This window comes from Lycorma delicatula, chromosome 7, assembly GCF_047948215.1.
Source record: "Lycorma delicatula isolate Av1 chromosome 7, ASM4794821v1, whole genome shotgun sequence".
Taxonomy (NCBI): Eukaryota; Metazoa; Arthropoda; class Insecta; order Hemiptera; family Fulgoridae; genus Lycorma; species Lycorma delicatula.
In genome coordinates, this window is record NC_134461.1 from 98,703,704 (window position 1) to 98,718,002 (window position 14,299).

A 14,299-nucleotide genomic window follows, 5' to 3' on the forward strand; every position below is an offset into this window, starting at 1 on the left:
ATAACTTTTCTTTTTTTTAATTTGATAATAAAAATAAATAAAAAAATTATTAATGAAATAAAATTAGAAGTAAAATAAAATAAAAATAATAGGTTTGGTGAAACATCTGATTATTTAATTATTAATTGTAAATTATAATTTAGAATCATATTTTTGGATTTTCGTAGCAACTTCTTATAAAAATTGTATATTTATTTTTTTTTTTAAATTATTTAATTATTTGATAGAAAAATAAAATATATTTTTGAGTTGTATTGAATTTAAAGTAATTGTTGAAAATTTTTTTTCACTGTGCATAATATGCACAAGATTTCTGGTGTGTCGTACAAATAAAAGTTATTAATAATTAAACTATTCTGTTTAGTGAACTCATGTATACTGGTTACAAATATTAATTTTGACCTTAGGTGTAGAATCAGTTTTTATTATTGGATTACTTTGTAAACAATTTATTTAAAAAGTAATCAAGGTACTTTTATTCTGACCTAATATTTCCGGTAAGATTGTTGAATTAATAATTGCATAAATATTTGATGTTAATAAAAACTAATATTTTAGCAATTGTATATCTGTCCACTTTATTAAAGAATCGGAGGACCATATCTCACTTTCTGATGAAATAAGTTTAAATGAAGTGCAACAAAAATGTGTATATGTAATTTAATAGACGTACAAGGAACTCATGTGGTGTCCACATCTGATTTTTTTTAAAAACATCTCATAGCGGAAAAAAGTACAATCTGTACACAAGCACCAAAATGATGTATGTGGCTTAGAAAAGATAGATTGATATGTAGTAGCCCAGTTAGTTATATGTAGCACATGCATAATTGATCTGCTGTATAGAGTTTTAATAGCAAACTGCTATTAAAACTAAGTTTGCTCTTATTTCATGTATTTGTTAATAGTTTGTGTGTTGTAGTCTAAAATTTCTTCTAACTCTGCTGCTGTTTTGCACGACTTAATCAACATTGTTCTGCATTTTAAGAGAAATTACTAAGTGTAACAGTGCTTAACAATAAAATATTTAATTATTAAGTTAAAGATTGTTTATAAGCAAAATATTAAACATTTCATAATATCCTATCAGTAGCTTTTGTTTTAAGCGTCAGCCATTATTTAGGAATGTTTAATAAATATAGTACAAGGATTGTATTCAACTAATATATTTTTTACTCATTTGATTTTGACATTTTATATTATACTTGTTTTTCTGGTAAAGTATCTCTGCCAGATTTCATTGCAAGTGAAGTTTTGTGTAATTATACTTTTAAGTCTAACCCTTTGTTTGGGGTCTATTTTCAGTCAGTTCAAAAACAGATGTTGAAACTTGTTTATTCATTTGATTTTCATACTTATTAGCTGCTATAAAATTTAAAGTCACTTCTAGCTTGTTTCCAATCTTTTTTTTCCAAAACAACTTTCATTATTCATTGTTTAATTATTTTTTAATTATAATCATTTCCTATATCTGAATTTTCTAAACAATGAATTTCTTGTGTTATTAATTTTTCCTAAAAGTAACTAATGTATTTTACTTATGATTTTATATATATATATAACTAAATAAAAATTTAGTTATTCCTGATTTCTATGTTAAGTTACTGTTTAACTTTCTTAGCTTCATTCTTTATTATATGTTGACAACGTTTCAAAATAATTCTTGGGTCAAAACTTATTGTACTGTTGGAGTACAATGGAGTTATTCCAAAATACGTCAACATATAATAAAAGAATGAAGCTAAGAAAGGTAAATGGTACACAAAAAACAAATCATAGTGATCTTACCAGAAAATATAACTGTTACTTTAATAACAACGTTATTTTTTGATTTGAAACATTGTTTTCTATAATTGAATTGCCTAAACAATCAATTTCTTGTAATAATAATTCTTCCTGAAAATAATTGTTTACTTGACTAGGATTTTATTAATGTTTTATCTACTTAGTACACATATGAGAGAGGAATTTCCCCAATTTAGATTATAGTCTTGCCATAATTATTTTTTCAGTAATATTGCTTACAGTTTAGTGAATTTTAGTTATCTTTTTCATGTTAAAGACAATTTTTTTTAAATTCTCAGGTTTTTTTTTATTAAAATATGATTTTTGATTTTTGATGTTAAATGACAAAAGGAGGATCAAAGTTGTCCCTCGCCGATTTCAATAACATTTACTTTGTATGTAGTGTACTATCTACTAGTAAAGATGGTAAATTAATATTAATATTTATTAAATAATCAGACCAAGTGTTCTTGAAAAATTTTATTTTGAATATTTCTAAATTTCTGCACTTTTTGGACAATTGAAAATGCTTTTTTTTACATATGTTTTTTAAAGAAATTTAATTTTTTTTACAAACTATGTTTTTTTCAGAACTACTATATCTTTTGTTTTATTTTTATTAATACTAATTTACAAAATAATAGTATTGAAGAATTTATTAGTTTCACTTTGAGGTTATTTAGGATTGAGTTTTATCTGCAAGATATTATCCAGAAAGTTCTTAAGATCTTGTGTCATCTACAAGAACTGGTTCTCTAATAATCATCTTTGAATAGCTTCCCATTACCTTTATTTTCCTGAATCCCAAATCGTTAAAATATTAAATTTTGTTAACATAAATTGTACTTTTCAATCATTTTTATTATAAAATATTTTTTTTTTTTATAAAAACAAATGTAAAAAAAAATAATATTTAAATTGTCCATGGGATTTGAACTTTAAGCCTTGAGCACCCCAGTCACTACATAAATCGCTTACCAATGGACATGAAAGCATCGTGTAGAAATTATCAAATTCTCAAAGTTAAATTTCTTGAAAATACTTGAGAGATGCATCATCGTATTATTTTTACCATGTTCTAGTAGATCATATTCTACAAAACTAAATTTTATCAAAATTGGTAAAGAACAATGTGACCCCCCCCCCTTATGAATTTTCTTACATACAAATTGCAAAACAAAACAGCAGGTACTAGCTATAAAATTCTGTGTGAATTGTTAGGTTGTCAACCCACAGTAACTCCTTGTTTCAGTAACAAAACCTTATGTTTGTTTCAGTCAGAATCTGAACTATTTATTTCATAGTTAAGGAAATTATTGTTACAGGAAAATGTCAGAATTTGAACATTCCTATTAAAGGAATTCTCCATAATCTTAAGCCAAGCAATCAGCTGGTGTAATGGAAGGATGATTATTATTAACCGTAAAATTAATTATTCTAAAGTTAAGCTATTATTTACCTCATTAAAAACATGAATAGATGGTTCTTTTTTATCACCCACACCATTTTTCTTTTCCTTGATCCATCCTTTTCCTGTTATAAGTTCTATGAATAGAAGTTTGACCTTACAGAGGATGCTGTGATCTAAAGAACCTTTGCATCCTTGTTGTACTGGTTGGAACTGTCTTGGTTCAACTCTTGAGACATTTTGTTTCCTTTCTAGTGGCTGATAGCAAGCTTTAGGATAGACATACCTGTTGGTTAAGGCCAGATATCCTGATTCCTTCCTCAAATAACCAGTAATCTCCACATGTTTTTATATTTGATCACTTTTAAAGCACATGTTTTTTTAAATAGAACTAACTACATGTTTCTTGGACTTTTTTTGAATTGTAAAAATCATGAGAGCGAGAACACGACTTAAGTAGGGTTGATAAAATCAAACTGAAATTTTTTTTGTTGTTTTGGAAATAGACTAAATTATTTATTCAATTAATCTAAATATCATGAATCCAGGGAAATAAAAAGTAAATTAAGATGGTGAAATTTGTTTGTATATCACATTTATACAATATTTTACATATTGTGTATTTTCATTAAGGTGAAAAAAAAGTGTATATTTATTCAAGTGACTTATGTTGAATTACAGTTACTGGAGAAGATTATGATTATAATAAGGGATGAATTTTGAATTATTTGAGTAATTCAATTAACAGGATAAAAAAAAATTTGTGTATGTATGTAATCACACACACACACACACACACACACAGAGAGAGAGAGAGAGAGATTGGGACAATTATATTTTTTACGCAATTTTTTTTTTAAATCAGTCTTTTCAAGACCCCTATGACCTCTGTTCTAATTATTGTATATATAATTCAACTTACTCCACCCAGGTACAGAATTAAACAAAGTAAATTGACACTCACCTTATCTTTTCATAATGTTTACAATAGTGTACTTCATGAGACAACCCACTTCTTCAGTTGTAATTCTTCATAAAATGTTTATTATCAAATTACATATTAAACTCAGAATGATAATTAAAATATATAATATGTAAAATTAAAAAAAACTAAATTATGATTAAAAATTAAAAAACTTGTTTTATTTTAATATAAAAAATGTTAAAAATTTAAAATTATCGAATTTAAAAGTTACATATATCTAAATATGATGTCAATTATGATAAAATTAAGTAGCATAAAAACAAAATATATTACTTATTTGGGCCTATAGTAAACTATAGTTTAAAAAAAATTGTAAATTGAACATTTTTAACTTTTGAATCTTCAATCTTAATTTAATATTTTAAGTCTTATCTTATATATTAAATTTTATATATTATATATTTTAATTACCATTTTGAGTTTAATATGTAATTTGATAATAAACATTTTATGATGAAGAGCATTTTAATAAACATTTTATACAACTGAAGATATGGATTGCCATGAAAGTATTATTGTAGACATTATGAAAAATAAGGTGAGTGTCATTTTACTTTAATTCTGTACTGGGTGGATCAAGTTGAATTATTATTAACAAAAAGGTTTGTTCAGAATTATTAATTTTTCACCGTAACATTTTGATTGTACTTAACCTACCAGCATGCATGTAGCTGAAAAAAAAGAAGACATCAACATGCTCTCAGAAAAGTCATCTGAGGAACATATAAACCACCAACCCTCTCTGTATTTAGTGGAGCTTCATTGAAAGCAATGGATTGTTTTGTGATTGGAGATCTGGTTCAAGCTCACTAATGATTTTGGTAGTGAACAATCATGTTCATTTTGCAGTCATCCAGCTCCAGCTAACTCACCATATGAGCTCTGCCCTGCTGTGTTGAGAACATCCAATCAACCAAACTTGACCCAGACTGGGATCACCTATATGAAATGGTTGTACCAAACAAAAACCACTTTCAATTCATCAGATTAAAATATGGGATGCCTGGAATAGGACAAAGATTGTCCCTGGTTTGAAAGTGCAGCCTTTATTCTTGTCCTGAGTGATAATATATATATTGCCCTTAAGTCCAGATCTCAATTGACTGACACAGTAACATTTTGATATTATCTCTACCACATTGAAACCTGACAGTCACTGTAATAGCCAAATCTTTAGTCAGTCATAACATGCAGATCGCTAGTTCTTCAACTCCACTACAGCCAAATTTAAATCCCTTTATTAATGTGGGTACTTACTTTGTAAAACAATTTTTACAAAGCTATAAGAAAATTTATATTTACAACTGAATAATATATCAACTTTATCATCATAATTATTTAGAAAAAATTTTATAATAAATTTTTGTAATTAGCTATTTATACGCCAAAATTCATTTGAAAAAAGTGATTAGGTTATGATTCCAATTTATTTTCACGTATAAGTTTCTAATATAAGACAAAATATAGTACCCAAATAAAAAGAGAGAGAAAGTTGAGAATTTTTTTTTTTAATCTTTTATATAATATTTATTTGTCTTAGAAAAAATTACTACCATGTAAGATACCCAGATTATCTAATGTTAACAGATACAATTGTTTTTATGATTATTTTTTTAATTTTATCATTTTTGCTAAGTAATTGTAGTGTATATTTTGCAGCATTTTATATTTTTATATTGATGTTTCCTTTCTTTCTATTGTAAACATTTCTTGCTGTATTTTTTTGTCATGTTCAGGTACATTTAAACTTGAAACGTGTATAGACTCCTCAAGCCTTTTCCAGTTTATCAGTTAGTCAGCGAGTGTTAGAATATTTCATGCAAGAAGTGCTAAGTAATATTAATATTGCAGAACCAGTAGTTATAAAATTTCTCTAGAATGTATGGTCTTCTGAATCTTTTTAGACTTCAGGCATGGTTTAGGAATGATTAGGCAGGAATATATAACAGAGCAATATTGTTCCATGAAGATAGAGAATGTGTGCAAAATAAACAAATTGTTAGCTACCAAGAATATCTTTTAGCCCTGATCTCAAATTGACATGGTTTTTTTTGTCCAATTGCTGAATAACTATTGCTGAAATTGTTAAGTTAGAAATTAGTACTGGGAGCTTTGGAGAAGTACTTAAAATAAAAAAAGTGTTTTCTAAAGTAGGTTCCTCAAATCCTTACATGAGAAAAAGAAAATCCATTTAGTGGTTCTCATTCAACATTATAATAATCTAGGAGATAAACTTTTTAACTCTATTATGGCCTTGGTTAAGATTTCAAAATTTTGTTTTTGAATCAAATAAACAATTGTTGAAACAATAGTGATTCTTTTCCAACACTAACTTCTTCAGTAAGCAAGATAATGGCTTTTTGCTTTATGAAATCCAGAGGTTACTTGAGATTTCTTATCACTGCAAAAATACCATTGCAAAATGTATTTTCAGCTCTGTTGAATGAATGAGTAAAGCAAATAATCCTCTTCAAAGAGTGATCCAAATTTAGGTTTTTTTTCAAGATAAAGTACAACTTCATTGTTTACCAATGATATCTCTTTACCAACTCAAATTGAATATTTTACCTAATCCATCATACAAATTTGACTTGGCTCAATCTGATCATCGTTTATATGGATCACTCGAGAAATTTTAGGAGAAAAATTCAATAATAATGACAAGATTTGAAGCTGTATGCTAGTGATTTGAGAAGCAACCAAAAGAATACTTTTAGATTGAAATTAAGAACTAACTAACAATTTAAATAGTACATTGTAATCAATAGAGAATTTCATTAAAAATTTATGTAAAATATATGTAAATTCAATTAATAGACACAAAATTCTTGTTTGTATTTGATACATTTTGTATTGGAAATTTGCATTTATGTTTTCATAATGAAAATTTTGTTTTATTGTAGGATTCTGAATTGATGGAATTACGCCAGACTATTGAATTACTTAGAAAACAAAGTGTAGAAGCTGGTTTGACTGGTCATGGTTCTCCATCATTAGCACGAAGACATACAATTAATACTACAGAAGCTGATGATGGTAGTAATACAAATTTTATTGTTCATTATTTCTAATAATTAGTAATAGTAGTAAATTAGTAATAACCGGTCTAGAAATTATTAGTACTGGTGAATTTTTTATACCTCATGATTTCTTCACAACTGATATCACAGTTTAGGTGATATCAGTTATAATCTTCATAATTTACTGATTTTTATAACAGTCCTAATTTTGTTAAGCTTGAGCATCCATTTTAAAAGCTACATCTGTTGTAATTTTTCAGTATCTCTTTGCTATCCATAAAAATGCCTACCATACCTCCAGGTACCTGATTAAATTGTTTTTTGGTTTTATTGCCTCTTCTTTCCTGTATATCTTAAGTTTCTTAAATTTCTGTATAATAATTTTAACCATTCTTAAGTTTGTAAAACTTTATTACTCTTATTTTCATTAGTTTAAAACTTTATTACTCTTATTTTCATTAGTTTTATTTATTTACCCTAATCTTCTACATATTTATTTATTTTTATATATTTATTTTATCTTATCTGTTTACCCTTAGAAATTTATCCTGTAAAAAAATACACAAGTGCAGCACGGGCATGTACACATAAAAGTGACAAAGTGACCTTTATGAATCAGACTGTCAAATAGTATTATTATTCAGTATACATTAAGATCAATATAACATTACATACATTTCTATGATTACAAGCATAAATGTATCTGTAATTTAATTATGACTGCATATTGAAATGGACGGATAAAATCAAATTCAATGTAAAATAAGAAAATTTACCAACACAGAAACCTGTAAATGATCCAGCAGGCCTTTGGAAAAGAGACAATGAAGTGGATAAGTAATTTAAGTGGTATCCTTTTTTCAAGAGGGTGAGAAAATCACACGGTGACAAAGAGAGATCAGAGTGACCTTCTTTGATCACTGTGCCTGAAAATATCAATAAAAATTGAGTCGGACTTTTAAAGGCAAATTCTATGAGGCAACTGTAGAACCACATTCAATACAGTCTAAAATGTGATGCAAGAGCAATTTAAGCACTCCCATCACGCAGTGTACAAAACATAAATTTTTTTTGGCAACAACATTACTACTGCTCCTACACTTCATACTTAATGAATTTGGCCATTCCTCTTTAACAAGATGAAGCTTAGGCTGTTTTAGGTTTTTAATTATAAAAGTTTTTTTTTTGACATCATACAGATAATTGTGTATCACAAAAGGGTGTGCTTGAAACTTAAAGAAATAAATTTTGTTTTCAGTGTATTTGTAAAAAGATCATAATTAAAATAACTTTTTCTTATGGGCCTCATCTTAGAATTATGTTTTTATTGCACCTTGCATAAAAAATTTATTTATTTATTTTTTGTCAAAATATTCAAGATTTTTTTTCATTTATTCTGTTTGTAAATGTCATTAACGTAGTACCTATGTCTTGATTTTACTACCCATTAGTCTTCTAAATATCTTATTAATTTTAAAAGTTTCATTGTTTACAGTTAACAATTCTTTTTAAATTATAAAAGCGGAATAACTAACTAGTATGTTTATCAAACATAATTTGGAAGGTGTTTTAGAAAATTAAAAAAAAAATTAAGTTCAATTTATTGTTGTAAACACACAACATATATTCCTGACAGTGTATATAGTATCTGACTTTTAACTAATAGCGCTTTTATTAAATTTTTATTTACTCATTTTGTAATTATTTTTTGTACTTGTATGTCTAATAATAACAACAGAAAAATACTTCATTCAAAGTGCGCTATACAATCAGACAAAGTGTATTAGACTGCATTAGAAAGAGCCATCTAGCAAACTAAGTAGATGAAAACTGATTGAGCATTTGCATCGTCACACATTGTGTTGTTTGTGAATATTGAAATGAAGAGATAATACTCAAACTTATGGTTTCTTTCTGGCAAGAATCTTTCAAAAGTAATAAAATCAAAAAACACAATAATGAATGCCTTCCTTCACTGTTGGCTTCATTCTACGAGAAAAGAATGCAAAAATTATAAAGAGAGTATCTTTATGATAAAATGTCTCTTAATAGTGTTTATTGAGTAAAATAGTTTAAAGTATGGCCAAACAGATAAATCGATTTATTTTAGTAGCTTAACTGTACTATTTTCCAAATGCATGCTAAGTTTATGAATTAAAACTATCAAGTGACTAGATATTTAAGTTTTAATAATCAACACATCTTGGCCAGATGAACTCTTTACACCAGTAGTTTATGTAATATCTGAATACTGGAAAATGTGTACATTTGTTTAGCAAGCAAATCATTTCTGATAATTTTTTTCTTTTTATCCTTGTAGGTAGTAACATAGCAAGACAACTCTCTACAGATTCTGTATCTAGTCTCAACTCTCTGTCTTCTGCGTGCAGCTTATCCAGTTCTGCTCAGCATGAATCTGGAGATAAAAAGAAAAAGAGAGGATGGGTAAGAGTTTATAAGATAATTTTAAAGTTTTTTTTTTTTTTTTTATTTCTAAAATCAGATTTAAACAAGTAGTTTTATAAATTAAATTTTTAATTATCTATATAAATTTTCTGAAAACAGTTTGAGAAACAGAAAAAGAGATTTTTTTAAAGAATTTTGGCATCAGCTTTCTTGCTTAGAAATAAACACCATCAGTTGAAGATATTTAAACTGTGTTATGGGTAAACTTTTCTGGGGGTAGTAAAAGTTCCTTAAAACTAAATTCTATCTAATTTGAGTAATGTTTTAAATTACGGATCTAAAATTTTCAAAATAATGTTTTCTACTGCCAACTTGTTGACTACATTATAAATGCATTTATGAACATTTATTTTATATTTATAACCTTCTATTTCCTTAAGATGTTTTTTATAAGAATCTATCATCTATAAAATTTCAGAAGTTTTATGATTTTTATACGGATTTGAATACTAGATTGTGGATATCGATGTTCTTTGGTGGTTGGGTTGGGTTTCAGTTAACCACACATCTCGGGAATGGTTGACCTGAGACTGTACAAGACTGCGCACTTCATTTACATTCATACATATCATCCTCTGAAGTAATACCTTACAATGGTTCCGGAGACAACGGAAAAAGAGAGAGAAGGTTTATGTTAAAGTAAATGTGATTGTATGATATTGTAAATTTTGAAGCTGTTTTTTATGTACTGCTATTACAGTTGCTTAGATGAAATGTATGTTAAGTATTTTTACTGTTATGGGATCTGTTAAAATTTCATCTTATATGTATTTTTTCAAGTTAGCAAGACCAGTTGAACATTTTTTAATGTACTTTTACAGAATAAGTTCTTTATTAGTTGTAAATTGAACAAAAAATTACAAAAGTTTATTGTATTTCAATTTTCTTTTTAAATAAATTAAATTTATATAAAATTGACAGGACTACTGAAAATTCTGGAGTTTGAGTGTAGTTACTTAAAAATAAACTATACTACTTAAAAAAAGAATTATATACTATTTAACCATAATTTAAACCATATGATTTCTTTTATTTCTGCAGCTTTATTCTTTTTAACTGTTTTATACCTGACACACTCTCCTCCCTTACTGGGGTTACACAGACTTTTTTATTTCCTAAATATGTTTTTAAAATTTCCTTAAAGAACAGAACTTGAATTTATTACAATGAAATTTCTGAAACAGATTGTTATTGATAATAATCATTTTTCTGACAATTACTGCTGTTTTGTAATTGAATGGCAAGAATGTACATTTGCAAATAGTTGATTCTCTTTATCAGCAGTAGAAACAGCATTTCTGTGTAAATTGTTTACATTGATATTAGTAAAATCTTTTGTCAAATATCAGTCACAGTTGGGATAAACCTGACAAAATCTCATGAAAGTAATAAATACAGTTAGCTAATTATTTTCATCCTGGTTTATAACAGAAATTTATACAATTATATAAAATATTAAAAATTAATATCTTAATTTATTGCAAATTTTCATTTCAGATGTGTTACAAATGATTAAATTAGTATTATGAATAACTTCTTTTTTTCTTTTTTTATTTGGTTTCAATAAAAACATGCCTTATTTATTATGATGTAGATAGATTCTTCCACATCTTCTTCATCTGCCATTTCATCCCCTGAGTTGCAGCTTTCTGTGCCCAAGGATTCACTTATATTAACGGTAATTATGATCTGGTTCATAATTGCATTGGTAACTGTGCAAAATCTCTTGAAAATATTTTGTGTTCACTGTGGCTTTTAAGTTTAGCAGATTATTCACTAGACAGCTTTTCACACTTCTGCCTCTTTATTTCAAACTAGTTATTTGTGAGTTACATGTGTATAGTTGTAGTGTTTTTCCAAACACTGAATTTTACATGACCCTTTGCTAACTAAATAACATTTACTTTGTATAACATGACAAACTATAAAGCATCATGTTGTGTTTTATTTACTAGTTGCACATATGTTGTAAAAGAATTTTTAACAATTAGAATTGATTCCACTTTTGTTGCTTCTTAATAGGGAATTACTTTATTTTGAGTTTTTTTTTATACATTATTTATTAGTAGGAAGTTAGATGGTAGATTAATGCATTCAAAAAATGCAGAATCCAAGCATAAAATACTGAACTGTTAGAAATTTAAATGTGTTAAAAAATTATATTCATTAGTAGATATTTTATTGCCCCATATAAAATTATGATTGTTTATTTTACATGAAAGTAGAAAATATGATATATATTTATTCAAACATCATGCAGAAAGTAATATTCACTTAGAATAAGAACTTAATTGATGAATTTCTCATGACAAAACTTATGTTTTCTTATTTTTCGATATAGTCAATTAAATTTAATTATTTATTATTTTGCATTATAAATTTTTATATACCCTCAGCATTTCATCCATAGGTAGATATGTAATAACGGCTTCCTTCAGCTTTTTGTCATTTGTGAAGCGTACCCCTTACTAATTATAGTTTAGTTGTACAAAATGATAGAAATCAAAAGGGACAAAGTTTGAGCAATAGAATGGGCATTCATGTACTTCCCTTTGAAATGTTTCAGGAGTCAAGTGGTTGGGCTTACTTTGTTTTGATCAGCTTTTATAGAACCCACCTCACAAACAATTTAGCATAGCTACAATAAATATTGACAATTCCAGGAATTATTTATTGTATGAAAAAAAAATACATGGGAATTTTCATGGATATATTAGGTGTGTGAAATCTCGATCCTGTTGATGGAATTAATTTACATTACAGTAGATCATCCATTAAGATATCTAAGTAATGCACAGTTTATTTAACATTTTAAATGTTGTTCTTTCTACTGCATTAAATTTTTGAAACGCCTTCATCACACTTGATTTATTTATCATCTTCCGTAATCCATAAATGAAATTTAGATAAAATAAAACTATCAGTTATTGTTAACTTTGAAAAACACAGATAAAAATTTCAAGTGATAAAAAACTTTTATGGAGAATGAAAATCAATGATCCTGGCTTATTATTGGCCAGAATCATTGATTGTGCAGTAGCTATGTTTATTTGGGTGTACTACTTTCTTATGGCCCATTCACATACAAAGTCAATTTAAAAAAAAATGAGATGCTTACTTACCATTTTAAAAATAGTAAAAAATGTATCCACCAGAAAACATAAATTTAAAAATTATATTTGTCAATAAAAAAAGTTTTATTTACTATTTTATTTTATAAAATTTGAAGTTGTTTATGTAATGCTTTGATTTTGTTGACAGTTTGTTATATAATATGGGTACATTGTTCAGGAGTCTCAATTATTAAAAAACTGAATGAAAATAAATCAGGATTTTTGAAAATACCAACTTCCTTGAACACAGTTTATTTTTTCAGTGACTACACAGAGTTATCTCTATTATAAAGTAATGGAAGTACTATATTTTTAATTTCAATATGAATAAAATCATATCAACTGAACTGTTTATTCCCTCAATTCTTATAGAAGTTACATTAAAATTACTTGTTTTGTTTAAAAAGTGAAATCATTCTGGAGCACTTTACACATTTAGCTTTACTTTGTTGAGTAGGCATGGATATATAGCTCATCAAAAGTTTTTAACGTTTTTGCTGTTTTGTTTTTAACACCATTTATACAATATTTGAATATAATTCTTCTTACCATTATGTGCAGTTTATTCACTGTTCAAACTAATTTGTGTGATATTCTAATTATTTAGAATTCTTTGTTTTTTTTTTTGTTTTTTTTAACTGGGAAATGTTATTGTGTTTTGTTTTCCTTATTTTTTTTTTTTGCTGCTTCCTAATTTAAATTTTTATTTCCTAAAAATTTGTTTAGAATAATTTCTAAAATTATACAGATCCACAATCAGCAATTATTGTTAATGTTACATGGTGGTATGTGTAATCTTCGTAAAATATCAAATGATATCATATTGTTATAAACCATACAAATTTCTGATCCTGCTTGCAATCAAGGTGATGTTACTTTCAGGACATTTTGAAAAGTTATTGCATGTGGTTACTTTGTTGGACATATGGCTTTTAAATTTCTTGTGTTTGATAGTCAACATGGTTTTGAGACTCTTTGCTTTGTAATCAGTTATTCTTATTTAATGCTATGTATTACATTAATAAGAAAATGACGGATTGATAAAAAAAAATACAAATGAAAAGTAGGTGGTTGAAAAAGTTCAAAATTAAAATCTTTTTAAGACTCAAGTAAAAAAAAAAGGAAGAAGCCTGTGGTTAAAGAAGAAGAAGTAGGTTATTTGATCATGTAGGAAGACAAACAGGGCTAGTTAATTTGTAATTTAATAATGAAAGCAAGTACAGAAGGTAAAATCTCTTAAGGAGGGATAACATTTTGAGTTCTTGAGGCGAATATTTAGGATTGATTTATTACCAAACATGTTGAGATTGAACAAAAAATAGTATAGACTTGAAAGGAACTCAAAATCTGATCATTTGGAATAATTAAGTATTTGTGAAGTGCAAGGGATGTTTTTATCTTAGTAAGGCCCATTTGCTGTCTATATATGCAATGGAAATTGATGGTGCAAGTATATCTCAGTTTTTCAACAAAAATAGCTCTTAGCAGCAATATTTATTCATTTTGTTAGTTGTGTATATTC

General features: G+C 26.8%; 1 protein-coding gene across 2 annotated transcripts in view; it reads left to right on the plus strand.

Annotated features, from left to right (window-relative positions):
- Positions 1–14,299, plus strand: part of sick (sickie) — a 944,125-nt gene that overhangs the window by 897,896 nt on the left and 31,930 nt on the right. For both annotated transcript variants that reach the window (XM_075371421.1, XM_075371422.1), the window contains 2 exons: positions 7,082–7,214; positions 9,519–9,643. In XM_075371421.1, the coding sequence (XP_075227536.1) occupies positions 7,082–7,214; positions 9,519–9,643 (258 nt within the window). The remainder of the gene's footprint in view (positions 1–7,081; positions 7,215–9,518; positions 9,644–14,299) is intronic.